This window comes from Loxodonta africana, chromosome 22, assembly GCF_030014295.1.
Source record: "Loxodonta africana isolate mLoxAfr1 chromosome 22, mLoxAfr1.hap2, whole genome shotgun sequence".
Lineage (NCBI taxonomy): Eukaryota > Metazoa > Chordata > Mammalia > Proboscidea > Elephantidae > Loxodonta > Loxodonta africana.
The window spans coordinates 20,548,002-20,561,557 of NC_087363.1; the positions used below are offsets into that span (position 1 = coordinate 20,548,002).

The window sequence follows — 13,556 nt, forward strand, 5'->3', positions numbered from 1 at the left end:
CAGGGAGCAAAACAGAGCCCAGCCAGACCCCCACCCAGCCCATCAGCCTCTGACCTCTAACCCCTGACCCCCAACCAGGCTATCTCCCCCTTGTCACCCTGCTGTAGGTGGAACCTGAGTCTGTGGACATCCCTCTGTGCAAACCTCCCACCCAGTCTGGGAAATCTCCTCCAATGAGGAACCAGCCAATCCAGCACAAAGGTGTCAGCAGGACCAACGAGGTGGAGGGAGCGGCTGCAGGTGGATGGCGGCCCCTCGCCTCCTTCCCGCCTCCTCCTGCCTTCCCTTCCCGGGGGGGCGGGGGTGGGGTGGGGGGTGGAGCCGCCGCCTTATAAATGGCAGGCCTGGTGGCGACAGAGCAAATTGCAACCAGCGGCAGGACCGGAGCGTGGCTCCACGGGCAGGCGGGCGACAGTGCCCTTGGTCCCCCAGGATGGCCCCCTCCGCCTGGGCTGTCTGCTGCCTCCTGGGGCGCCTCCTGCTCTGCGGGGGCAGCCCCGGCCCCAGCACGCCCCGCCTGCGGCTCTCCTACCGAGGTACCGTCCAGTGCGCCCCATTCTGTGCTTGCCCGCGGGTCCTGGGACACCCCCCCCGCTGTGAGGCCCCAGCCAGTCCCAGGCCCCATCTGTTATGCCAGTAGAGTGGCTGGAGTCGCCCCCTGGACAACCCTCAGGAAGGAGTTCACGGTCAGAGCTGGGGGTGCTCCCATGGCAAGAGGCAGACCTGACCAGGAGGTGGGGGGAACAGAGACAGGTAGGGGGAAAATCCCAAGAGGGACTGCTGAGAAAGGGGGGGGGAGACAGATGGAGACGCTGAAGAGACCCCAGTAGAGATGGGGGGCAGAGAGATGGAGAGGAGGATGGAGAGGGCATGTCTGCAGGTCTCTCTAGACTGAGCTGGGGCTCTTCACCCTGGGCAGACAGTGAAAAGCCGTATCAGAATCCTGTCCCTCAAGTCCCAAGCCACTGGGTCGGGGAGGAGCCTCCAACTCCAGAAGCTGCCCTGCAAGGAGTCACTAGCCCTGTCCCCCAGGCCTGCTGGGCAGACGTCATTGTCTTGTCATTGTACCCCTCGTGCCCACAGCACACCACACACCTCCCAATTTGTCATTTCCACCCCCATCTACACCCCGGAGGCTCTTTACAGCCCAGGGAGGATTCATCTCCCCTTTTGCCCATCCTGGCCTGGGAGGTTCCTCTGTAGATCTAACCTTGATGTGTTGTGCTGCAGCCAGCACAGACCTTCTTTCAATCTGTGGAGATAGTTCATGGGAAAAGATTCTCGAGATATGGTTCCCGGAAGATTCTTCTTCTTGAGGAAACTAGGGGGGAGGGGGGGTGATTTTCTTCCCCTGGAAACCGCAGTCAGAGGAGGGGACAAAGGCTTGCCCTGGGGAGTCTGACAGGGAAGACATGGCTCCACCTTGAAGAGTCTGAGGAGTTGTCTGCGGAAACCGTGGTCCTGCTCTGGGAGCTGGGGTTTTTTTTTTTGGCGGGGTGGGGGTGGGGGTGGGCGGTTCAGTCAGGCTACAAGAACAAAAAGTCTAACTAAGGGAAGTTCCCCCCAAAATGCTGTCAGCCACTGAAGGCTTCCTGGAAGAGGCTGCTGATGAGTTTTGGGAACAGAGTGCGCCGAGGATGCTCCCGTGGAGCAGGCATAGGATACACCATGGCCTTCCCAGGGGTGGCCAATACCCCCTTCCTACCAGATGGTGCTGCCTGCCCCCTTGCCTGCCCCTCAGGCCCATCTCCCCAGCCAAACTCCAAAGACCCATATTGGCATTCTGGACTCCCCACAGCGGTGTCCCCAGACATCCTAGCCTCCATCCTGGGGCCTGAGAGGGCAGCATCTATGGGGGAGAAAACCCTTTTTGGCCACAACCCTGGACCCCAGCCTGGAGCTCCACCTGGTCATACCTGCTCTCTCCCACACCAGGCCTTTGCCAGAAACACGCTCCCCAGGCCAGTCACCCTCCCCAGGAGAGTCAGCCTTGCACACTGCTGGGACTCAGCGCCCCTTTCTCCCAGTTCTCCTGCACTTTGCACAGCTTGCTGCTGTAATTTCTGCAAGTGGGGCCGTCTCCCCCAGGACTGGGGAGGGCACAGGTGGGACCGTGGGAAGGAGATGTTGACTGAGGAATGGAGGGGTTGGGACAGGCCCTGAGTGGGGGGCTCAGAGCCTCCTGCTCCACTGCCCCCAGGAGCTGTTTCCTCAAAGCCCTCCAGCTGTCCTGTGGATGGCAGCATTTTCCAGATGTTTGTGTGGTGGGGGTAAATGCACAGCTGGAGACCTCCACCTTCACCTTTATCTCCACCTCCACCCCTTGGCTGAGGAAGTGGGCTGAGCAGTGGCCCTGACCTCCTCCCTCTGCTCCCACCCAGATCTCCTGTCTGCCAATCGCTCTGCCATCTTTCTGGGCCCCCGGGGCTCCCTGGACCTTCGGGCCATGTACCTGGATGAGTACCGGGACCGCCTCTTTCTGGGGGGCCGCGACGCCCTCTACTCTCTGCGGCTGGACCAGACATGGCCAGACCCCCGGGAGGTGAGCTGGGATGACCAGGAGGGTGCAAGAGAGAGGGTCCAAATGAAAGCCTCCAAGTGACTGGCTCCCATTTGGGCACCTCCCAACAGGAGGCCGAATGGGGAAACTGAGGCTTTGAGGTCAGGGGAGCTCCCTGAGGTCAGCCAGGCTGTGTTTCAGGTTCTGTGGCCTCCGCAGCCAGGACAGAGAGAGGAGTGTGTCGGAAAAGGAAGGGATCCCTTGGTGAGTGCTGATGGTGTGACTGCCACCCCACATCCCTGACCAACACCCAAGTCCTGACCCCCGGGAGGCCCTCTGGCCGCTCCCTCAAGTATCTCTGCTGGGGGCATTCGGGGCAGATCTGAGGGCTTTGGAGGGTCTGTGAAAAATGACCATGCCCCACCCTCCCCAAGACCATCAGCCAGGCAGGACCGAGCCTGGGGGCTGGGGACATGGTGGGCACCCCCACTCCTCAGCCTCATTCTCCCTCCCTGCTAGACGGAGTGTGCCAACTTTGTGCGGGTGCTGAAGCCCCACAACCGGACTCACCTGCTGGCATGTGGCACAGGGGCCTTCCACCCGATCTGCGCCCTCATCACAGTCGGGCACCGTGGGGAGGTGAGCATGGGGTGCCCACCAGGGACTGGGAAGCAGCGACATTTCCTCCCTAAGCCTGAAAGCTTCCCATTGAGCCGTGGGGTCAAAGGCCTGTGGTAGGGCCAGAGAAGGGTAGGGGCCTGAAAGGCGCCTTTATGTGGGAACTGACCCGTCAGTGGGGCCTGGAATGAGGGCACCATCTGCCCCCCCAATCTCCAGCTGCATGCAATGGCTGAGGCCCTGGGGCATATGTGGGGGGTGGTGTTTCTTTCCCAGGTGACACCCTGCCCTCTCTCCCCTCTCCTCCCCAGCACATGCTCCACCTGGACCCCAGCACCGTGCAAGGTGGGCGGGGCCGGTGCCCACACGAGCCCAGCTGGCCCTTTGCCAGCACCTTTGTAGGTGGGTGATGTCCAGGCCAGGTGGGCACAGGGAGGGTGGTCCCTGGCTGGTGTCCTCCCCTGACTCTGCCTCCCACCCCCACTTCAGGCGGAGAGCTGTATACCGGCCTCACCGCCGACTTCTTGGGGCGTGAGGCCATGATCTTCCGAAGTGGGGGTTCCCGGCCAGCCCTGCGTTCTGACTCTGACCAGAGCCTCCTGCATGGTGAGCCCCGGGGCCCGCACCCACCCTACACCAGGATTCCAGCCCCAGTGGGGGTCCCCACACTGCTTCTTTCCTCCATTGGGTTTAGCCCCTTGCCCTCCCTTATGAGGCCCCTCCTCCCAGCTTCACCCTGTCACCCTGCCAGACCCCAGGTTTGTGGCAGCTGCGCCGATCCCCGACAACTCTGACCAGGACAATGATAAGGTGTACTTCTTCTTCTCGGAGACTGTCCCCTCACCCGATGGTGGCCCAGGACATGTCATCGTCAGCTGCGTGGGCCGAGTCTGCGTGGTGAGAGCTGTGAAAGGCCTGTGAGGTTAAAGCCCTCACTGCACGGGCCTTCCCCGGCCTGTCCACCTCCCCAGCAGTAGAGAAGCTGAGGCTGGGTGTGAAACCCATGTCCACACTTCTCCCTCCAAGGGCGAGGGTGAGGGGCGGGAGGCCCCCAACTCGTGGTGCCCACAGCCAAGTCCCCCCTCCCCAACTAGAACGACGCCGGCGGGCAGCGGGTGCTGGTGAACAAGTGGAGCACTTTCCTCAAGGCCCGGCTGGTCTGCTCTGTGCCCGGCCCCGGGGGTGCTGAGACCCACTTCCACCAGCTGGGTAAGGGCGTGGCTGGGGCAGGGCTGGGCACTGGAGGGGAGGGCGAAGTGGCGGTGGCCGTGACCCCTGTGCTCCTGTGTCTCCCAGAGGACGTGTTCCTACTCTGGCCCAAGGCAGGGAAGAGCCCAGAGGTATACGCGCTGTTCAGCACGGTCAGGTGGGCCGCCCTGCCTCCCCTCCACTCCACCCCTCCTGGCCCCTCTGTTGGCCTCTATCTTTATGTCCTGGCCTTGAGATGGCCCCTGCCTTTGTCCCTGATTCGGTGACTCCGTGACTGCATTCTTCATGCCCCGCTCTTTGTCCTTATTTTACGGAGTCCCTGCTGACTGCAGGCATTTCACCCCTGTCCTGCTAATGGAGGCAGGCAGCCTCTTCCTGCCCATGACCACCACCCTGGCCTGACAGTCCCATCTGCCCCCTGCAGCGCTGTGTTCCAGGGCTTCGCCATCTGCGTGTACCACATGGCTGACATCTGGGAGGTCTTCAACGGGCCCTTTGCCCACCAGGATGGTCCCCAGCACCAGTGGGGGCCCTACCAGGGCAAGGTGCCCTTTCCCCGCCCAGGCGCAGTGAGTATCTGCCAGGAGCCTGGCCAGGGAATAGGGAACTGAACAGATGCCAGGAGGGACACCCCCTTGGAATAGCTCTGTGTCCACGTGCTCTGGGACTCCGAGGCCAGATGTGGAGGGGGAGAGAGCCCTGTGCCCCGTTAAGGAGCCTCCCCTACAGTGAGGGCAATCCTCTGGAGGTTGGCAGGGGTGGAAACTGGGGACCCAGGATGCTCAGGCGTACCCTCGTTGTGCCCACAGTGCCCCAGCAAGATGACGGCGCAACCAGGACGGCCCTTTGGCAGCACCAAGGACTACCCTGACGAGGTGCTGCAGTTTGCCCGAGCCCACCCCCTCATGTTCCAGCCCGTGAGGCCTCGGCAGGGCCGCCCTGTCCTTGTTAAGACCCACCTGGCCCAGCAGCTGCACCAGATTGCAGTGGACCGAGTGGAGGCGGAGGACGGGACCTACGACGTCATCTTCCTGGGCACCGGTGGGTGGGCTGAGTGGGGGTAGCCAGGCTGGTGAGGTGTGTGGCACGGGCTGCCCCTTCCTCTCCTTCTGACCCCACTCCCCTGCCTAGACTCAGGCTCAGTGCTCAAGGTCATTGCCCTCCAGGCGGGGGGCTCAAGCGAGCCCGAGGAAGTGGTGCTGGAGGAGCTCCAGGTGTTTAAGGTGAGTAGGGGGGCTAGTGAGAGGGGTCCCCAAAGCTCCATCCCTGGGTCTAGGCCTGGCTATAGGGAAGCAGGGGTGAGCTTAGGATGAGCCCTATCTCTAGGCCAGCTGCGGGGGGGACTCATTTCTGAATGACTGTAGGCGTGGGCAACAAGCCTGGGAGCTTAAAGTTGGGGTGTCCAGGGAGGAATGGCTGAGGTGAGCACCCCTCAAGTCTCAGTGAGGTAGTGGCTGAGTCCCCAAGTCCACAGCGGTCCTGTTGGTCCTGCTGCCGACATCAGGGGAAGAGGAATCTGTGTTTGGGGGATGGTTGGTACCCTCTGATGCAGGGGATGGGCAATTTGGGACAGCTGCTTCATTGCTGGGGAGCAAGGCTGTACGTGGAGACACCAGAGATTGGTGCTTTTTGCCAAGACGCCTGCTTGGGGGCCAGCCAGGACGAAGAACCTTTCTTGTATACCTGACATCTGGAATGACTGGTTTTTGTTGCCAGGGTGACTGACCCAGGCTGGGAGATGGGTGGCTCCCACCAAAAGGGGTGGTAGAGGCTGAGAGCAGGTGTGCAGGGGAGGGTCCCACCCCATGATGAGACTCTGCTCCTCCCCCAGGTGCCAACACCCATCACTGAGATGGAGATCTCTGTCAAAAGGGTAAGAGGGGCAGCTCCCCTCCCCACCCCTGCTCCCTCCCCACCCCTGTGCCCCCCCATCCCTGTTCCCTCTCCACCCCTGCCTCCCCACCCCTATCCCCTCAGCCTTCTTGAACACCTGCTGTCTGCTTGAAGGCTGCAAAGGGTGCGCAGGCCTTGGGACGCTGCTCTGGGGCCCTGCAGTGAGGGTTCAGAGCCCATGTGTGAGGCCAGCTGCCACAGGAGGCGAGGATAGGTGAGGCAGAGGTGACACTGTGCTCAGATGATGAGAGAGCTACATAGGCCACTCCTTCATATGAAGTAACAACGTGCTTGAAAACCAAATCTGATTTCAAATCTAAACCATGGAGCTGGCTCTTTAGAGGCCTAACTTTTATAAGGGGCAGGTACTGTCTTCCCAGGTTTATCTGCCCCAGTTTATCTTTGAGCAAATCCCAGCTTCTGCACTAGGGTCACTTAGAGCAGGGTGCAACTGCAAGGCCAGAGGCACCTCAGGGAAAAGGCCATAGGGCAGGGGGCAAAGGTCACCTCTGCGCTCAGACAAGGGGTGACACAGGGAGGGCCTGGAGAAGCCCCGCAGAGGACAGATTCCACGGCAGCCTCATCCCCTCTGGGGGGGTCCCCTCAGGATATGGCACCTGGCAGGGGGTAATAAACATGTGTTGGTTCTGTGAATGAATCCAGGAGGTTCTGCAAGTGGCAGGGATCTCTGGAAACCCGAGGGTGCCGAGACCCTGGCTGCCTCTGGGTGAGGCGCAGGTTCACCATGGCCTCTGCCTCTGTCCCCCCACCAGCAAATGCTGTATGTGGGATCGAGGCTGGGCGTGGCTCGGCTGAGGCTGCACCAGTGTGAGACCTATGGCAGTGCCTGCGCCGAATGCTGCCTGGCCCGGGACCCCTACTGTGCTTGGGACGGCGCCTCCTGCACCCGCTACCAGCCCGGCACAGGCAAGCGCCGGTCCCGCCGGCAGGACATCCGGCATGGCAACCCTGCCCTGCAGTGCCTGGGCCAGGGACCGGAAGGTGAGTGGTGGCAGGCGTGGGGAGACTCCTACTCATACCAGGTAGGGGGTAGGCAGGGGAGAGGAAACTAGGCCCTGGTGTCTCAGGCTCACTGACCTCTGTGAAATAGGGCCTCATACAGGTCCTGTTGTAATAACAGTCCTCAGTTTCCCTATCTGTGCAGCTGCTGTCAGTGCACAGGTGAAGGGTCTTCAGACAGAGTAACTGGTTTGGGAATCAGATAGACGCCAAGGTCCCTGTCACAATGGTGGTGGCTTCTGAGCTGTGGGAGTCAGTTTATGGCCCCCAAGGCCTGGGTCCCATAGTTCTCCAGCTGAGCCAACCCCTGCCTCTCTCCAGAAGAAGCTGCAGGGCAAGTGGCGGCCACTCCGGTCTACGGCACAGAGCACAACAGCACCTTCCTGGAGTGTCAGCCCAAGTCTCCCCAGGCTGCTGTGCGCTGGTTCTTGCAGAGACCGGGGGACCAGGGGCCTGATCAGGTGAGCAAGGACCCCGCCTCTAGCCTCTACATCTCCTGAGGTCATACTCCCTGAGACTCCAAGCCCTAAGTCCTAGCAAAGGGCTCTTGGGTGGCCCTGCCAAGCTCAACCAAAGAAAAGTGTGTATTAAGTCCTTAGGGTGCCTAGAAAGAGGTGTCCCTGTTCCTGATGTCTGGGAATGCCCAGGCCACATGTGGCTGGAATCCCTCCAGTGACATGGAGCTCACTACTTCCTAAGGCACAGAGCTGAGCTCTGAGAGGTGTGTAGAGTTAGCAGAGATGGAGGAGACAAAAGCGGGTCTGGGCTGCCCAGGGAGCACCCCCCGCCCCCGCATGCTTATATACTCGGGTCATCTTTGAAGGGGCCTTTGTCCTTCTCTACCCCAGGACTGGGCCCCTGGCGACTGGCCCTTGTCCCCCTGCCTCCCCCAACACACACACACTGCCTGGGCCTACACTTCCTCCCTCGAGTCCAGCTGTCTCCTTAGGCCCTCTCCTCCCCCATCCGGAAAGATCTGTCAACTCTGGAGATGGCTTCAGTCTGGGGCCCCTGAAGATGGGTGGGTGGGGCGGTAGAGGAGCCCTTCTAGAGCTGCTCCCACAGGCAGGGGAGGGGAGGGAGTAGGTTGATTACAGGAGGGGCTCTCCCTCGGCTTGGGGAACTGGGAGAGGCCAGCCTTGGGCCAGCTGTTGGGCTGGGCACCAAAAATCCCCTGGGGAAGGTGTAGTGAGACGGAGTTACACAACCCTCACCACCCAGGCAGTGCAGCTTGCAGTGCACAGATGACCAGACCAAAGCCCACAGCAGGTCCCTGCCAGAGACGGCCAGATGGGAGCCCCACTCCTGCCTCCCACGCTGCGGTCCTGACCCATGAGGACAAAGACAGGGCAGGGTGTGTGTGTGTGTGTGTGTGTGTGTGTGTGTGTGTGTGTGTTGTTGGGGGCAAGTTCTAAGGCCTAGTCCTGGGGGTAGGACACAGCCCCTCTCCTGGGTGAAAGCCCGCAGACACCCCCTTTGCCCCCAGGGATGTGTGCCAGGGCCTCCAGGCCGCAGAGCTGTGACTAGGGGAGAAACCAGTCAGTCAAACGTTTGCAACGCTTCCGTTTGCAGCCCCTGACCTGGGCTATGGAAGAAGGCGAGGCCCTGCCTGCAATTAGCTCACAGTCTACAGGAGCCACTGGGAATGGGCTGTTGGTCCCCTCTTGGAATGGGGAGAGTGGGTGAGGGAACATGTCCAAGTACCGGGCCCTGAGGATGGTAAACTTGGGAAAGCAGGGAGCAGACCGGTGGTGGGGCGCACCCCGCCCTGCACTTCCTCATGCCTTCCCACCCTGCAGGTGAAGACAGACGAGCGAATCCTGCAGACAGAGCAGGGGCTGCTGTTCCGTAGGCTCAGCCGCCTGGATGCAGGCACCTACTCCTGCACCACGCTGGAGCACGGCTTCTCCCAGACAGTGGTCCGCCTGGCTCTGGAGGTGATTACGGCCGCACAGCTGCCCAGCCTGTTCCCTCGGGAGCCGCGGCCAGAGGAGCCCCCAGTGTGGGGTGGCCTGGCCCCCGCTCTACCCAAGGCCTGGTACAAGGACATCCTGCAGCTCATTGGCTTTGCCAACCTACCCCTCGTGGATGAGTACTGTGAGCGCGTGTGGTGCCGGGGAAGCGGGGAGCGCTTGGGTGCCTCTCGGAGCCGGGGCAAGCCAGCCAAGGGCAAGAGCTGGGCAGGGCTGGAGCTGGGCAAGAAGGTGAAGAGCTGGGCACAGGCCGAGCGCAACCGGACACCCCGGGAGGTGGAGGCCACGTAGAGGAGGGAAGGGAGGGGTGGCCGAGGTAGGGGTGGCAGCAGCCCCCAGCATCTCCCACCCACCCAGCTGGGGCAGAGGGGCCCGGCCCCCTGACTGCCTCTTAGAGATTGGAGTCTTTCCCCCTAGCCCCCATCAGCAGCGCACAGAAAAGACTGGGGGCCTGAGGGAGGGGCCCTGTGTTTGAAGCCTGTTCCCTGCCCCCTCTGCACTTTCTGTCCCAGGCCGACTGAGCCAGCACCCTCTGGCTGCTGGCAGTCCCAAGGGACCTGCCATTTGTTCTCAGAGATGGCCTGGCTTCCGGAGCACATTTCCGGTCGTGCCCAGAGGTGAGAGGGCTGGGTGGTTCTTTCCCAGCCTGGAGAACAATGGCCATTCTGAGTGACCCTCAGAGTGGGCAAGTGGGTGCATCTGAGGAGGAGTACGGGAGGAACCCACAGGCAGCCAGAAGAGGGTAAAAGTGGCCTCCAAGCCAGCACCTGTGAAGAAGGGCCTGACTGAGGTGGGGTCCCATCTGGGAGAAGGGCCACTAGGAAGAGAAAATGGAGGTGCTGAGAAGGTGGAGCAGCGAGACCCTTCCTTTTGTGCCGCGATATCTTGGTGGTCCCCTGCCACTGCCCATTGCCTCTTCCCCATCTCAGAATCACAAAAGTATAGGCTCCTGGGACCTGGGGAGGGGATCTTACAGCCTGACTTCCTCCCCAGGCCCTGAGCTACCGGGCCAGGTTTGCAGAGGCCCCACACCTCCTGACAGGACTCCCCCAACCTACCAGAGACTCCCTAGGGTTACCATGTACGATGATGAGCAGGGGAGGGTGGGTGCTGGGACAATGTCCTCCCCCACCTAGACAAGAGGGGAGCTGGGAAAATGTCTTTCCCAAGGCAATGCAGGTACCTGGAGAAGGTGGGACATGGAGCCACTGCAAGATGTGGCTAGTGTCAACACCAGGGGTGAGGGCCTTGTCCAAGGCCACAGAGGACTGAGAGGTCCTTGAAATGGAGAGAGGGTGAGAGACCCTTAGGATGGGCTAGGAGACCCAAGAGGAGGTATCCTCAGGACTCAAGATGGCACCAGATAACTCAGGAGCCCCCAGGGAGATGTTTGCTGCCCTGGAATCTCAGGTTTCTGCTAAGGATTGGGCATGGATGGTTCATTTACGAAGACTTTTACTGGGAAAAAATGCAGAAAAAAAGCTGCTAAGAACTGTAAGTCCTGCTGGTTGTCGGGGAGAGGCTTGGCTCTGGGTCATATTCTGCCTGGGGTGGAGGGGAGGTGTTTTTGCCATCAGGAGTCCTGCATCTGCAGGGCAGGGAGTACGGGAGGAGGAAGACTAATGAAAAGTCGTTCCCAGCCTGCATATGAACAAGTTAATGACGCACAAAACCAACGGGAGGGAGACAAGGGCATCGTGTTTGAGATTCCCTCCATGAAAAAAAGCCAAGATCAAGAAAGGTGGTGGGTTGGGGGGGGGGTGGGGGGGGAGATTAAAAAAGCAAGACAGGGCTTCCTGCCCAAGTGAAACTCAAACCCAGGCTGCCTCTGTCTTGGGTTTTATCTCCCCCTCCCCCCAGAATCTGAAATAGCCCCTTCTCCCCTTTGATTGTGGTGTTGTCGTTATTGGGTGCACCTCGCAGTGACAGAGTAGAAGTGCCCTATAGGGTTTTCTAGGCTATAATCTTTGTGGAAGCAGATGGCCAGGTCTTTCTCCGGTGGAGCGTCTGGGTGAGTTCAAACTACCAACCTCCCCTTTGATTGTACAACAGTGAACCAGAAGCACTGAGGTTAACCTGGCAACACTCTAGAATCCTTCCTGCCTGAGCTGATGTCAACAGGTGAAAGTATGCAGGAGAAGTGTGTGTGTGGGGCGGGAGGAGGGTAGAAGGAAGGAGGGAGGGGGAGATAGGGCCAGGGAAGAGGGGGAGGAGAGAGAGCTTGAAGAGCCCAGGAAAGACTGTCAAAGTTCAGCCAGCTCCATCCTTGAACCCAGAGAAGCCAGAAGAAATAGCCAGGCCTTCAGCGACCTCTAGGCCCAGGCTTGGCAGGCAGGCTCCCTTCAAGCAGGGTCATCTGGGAAAACTGTCCTGGAAGATGGAGGGAGAGAAGGGGCACAAGACTCTCAAGGATGACTACCTGCACTTAGAAAAATATGGACACCTTCTACCCTCCTGCTTCCGTGGTACTGTGTGTGATTCACTCCTGGAGATGCGTTCGGTGTGCGAATATATGTGAATTCTATTTTTGTATTCATATGTGCAGCTGGGCCTTGTGGTTTCTCTGTCTTCATCGAACTCTTTTTGTAATAGCGATGGTTATTTTTATTGTCATGACCACCCCTGCCTCCCCTCTGCTGAGGGAAACACAGAGGTCTCCCGTGCAGGAGGTACACAGAAAGGGAGGAAGTGAATGAACGTTTACACCAACATAATTATATCTTTATCGTATCTGTACTAAATTGACTGATGCCATCTTCATGGGTTGGCAATGAAGACCCCTCCCATTCATCCCAGGAGGGAGAAGGCCACCCGGGGTGGTATTTTCTAGAAGGGAGGGAGGTGAGTTCAGGAAGGCAGGAGTCAGAGGGCTTTGTCTACGAAGCTGAGATTGCTCATTAAATTAGGAAAACCTGGCCCTGCGGGCTTGTGAGATTGACCTTGGAACTTGAGGAGGATCTTGAGCCGGAAAAAAAGAAAGTGCTGGCAGAGGCCGGCTAAGCACATAGGCAGCTCTGCTCCTTTTTTGCAATAACAACACTCAAGATTTGTAATTGCAACACTTAGCCTGGTGTGCGCTTCATCTCAAGCCACATACCAACGTATATTAAAGCCATTGTGCTTGTTTGGGGGCTGGCCCTGCTGTGGGGGCTGCAGCTTCTGGGGAGGAGGGGAGGCCTGAGTCTGGCTTAGTGGGCACTCTGAGGAAGGCCCCCTGACCAGGCTCCCATCCCCAGTGCCATTATGGGGCTGCCCAAAGAGCAGCCCCAGGGGTGCTCAAGGGAGGTGGGAGGAAGGCAGAGATGGGAGGGGCAGCACTCTCAGCTCCCCAGGGAGATGCCCTGGACTTCTTGCTTAGATGAGTTCCTCAACCCATGCTATAGACTAGGAGGCTTACAGTCCTGTCCTGCAGCCTTGGCTGTGGGGCAGGGCCCCTCCTTTTGCCTTCTGCCCCCTCCACAAACACCCTGGTCTGAGGGAACCTGAAACCCGTTACCCTGTGCCAAGCCCCCATCACCACTGACTGACTGAGCCACTTTCTGGGAGCACCCATTTGGTGCAGAGTGCTGGGCTGCGAGGGACGTGTGCACGTGGCCTTCTCCCCAACCCCAGTGCTGCCCTGCTGCTCCCCCTGGGTCTGCACGGCCTCCCCTCCCAGTGCCCAGGTCACCCACATCCTGAAGACCTCCCCTGGCCTAGACTTCTCTCTGGGCCCCGCCTCCCATCTTGAGCTCTATTTCCTGCCTCAGGGATTTCACCCTCTCTCCACCACTCACCTCCTCTTGCAGCCCTTTTTCCTTTAAGTCTTATATTTCTCTGCTTTTCTGGCCTCTGTCTTGTGATTTCCCAAACCGTTATAGAGTTGAAAATGGGCTTAGGGAAAGGGGCCAGTAGAGTGTTTCCCAAAATGGCGCCCTGTGGAACAATAATCCCTTGAGATCATTCAGGACAAAGGTCAAGTAAGTTTGGAGCTTTCTGCCCCTTGGCCCCCATGGAGCTGTGTCCTGCCCATTGGCCTATGGAAGGCTGGAGAAGTCCTGCTATGACTGAACTCACCCACCTTTTATTTGCATGACTGTTACATGCTCCGCATTTCCCCAAAACATTTGGTCCCCTGTCCCTTTTTTCCCAGGGAGTAGCTAACATCACATGTTTTGAAGAGCACAATTCAGAAAAATGCTGATCTGAATAATTTCCTCCCTTAGCACATGAGATCAATTTAATTTCTGAATCTCTGCCTTCTAAGCCTGCAAACTTGGAGGTCCTGACTTCCCCGACAAAATGTCCCGCCTTGGTTTCCTATTGCCGTGCTAGGGCAGGACCTGCTGCCCAGGGCTGCCATG

The 13,556-nt window shown here is 59.5% G+C and overlaps 1 protein-coding gene across 1 annotated transcript; it reads left to right on the forward strand.

Moving 5' to 3' along the window:
• The first annotated feature begins 388 nt into the window (after window positions 1-388).
• On the forward strand, window positions 389-13,125 carry SEMA3G (semaphorin 3G). Its single transcript, XM_003410063.4, has 16 exons — window positions 389-536; window positions 2,382-2,542; window positions 2,702-2,764; window positions 3,020-3,139; window positions 3,430-3,520; window positions 3,608-3,724; window positions 3,870-4,015; window positions 4,213-4,327; window positions 4,415-4,484; window positions 4,752-4,896; window positions 5,137-5,368; window positions 5,459-5,550; window positions 6,159-6,200; window positions 6,994-7,222; window positions 7,562-7,701; window positions 9,040-13,125. The coding sequence occupies exons 1-16, from the start codon at window positions 434-436 to the stop codon at window positions 9,502-9,504; spliced, it is 2,331 nt and encodes a 776-aa protein (XP_003410111.1). The 5' UTR covers window positions 389-433; the 3' UTR covers window positions 9,505-13,125.
• The last annotated feature ends 431 nt before the right edge of the window (window positions 13,126-13,556 follow it).

Bases quoted from the DNA above. Each gene is read 5' to 3' on its own strand.
- SEMA3G (XM_003410063.4), top strand. From the start codon at position 434: ATGGCCCCCTCCGCCTGGGCTGTCTGCTGCCTCCTGGGGCGCCTCCTG. The intron at 2,543-2,701 runs GTGAGCTGGGAT...GCTGTGTTTCAG, and splicing joins CATGGCCAGACCCCCGGGAG to GTTCTGTGGCCTCCGCAGCC. The intron at 7,702-9,039 runs GTGAGCAAGGAC...CCCACCCTGCAG, and splicing joins GGGACCAGGGGCCTGATCAG to GTGAAGACAGACGAGCGAAT.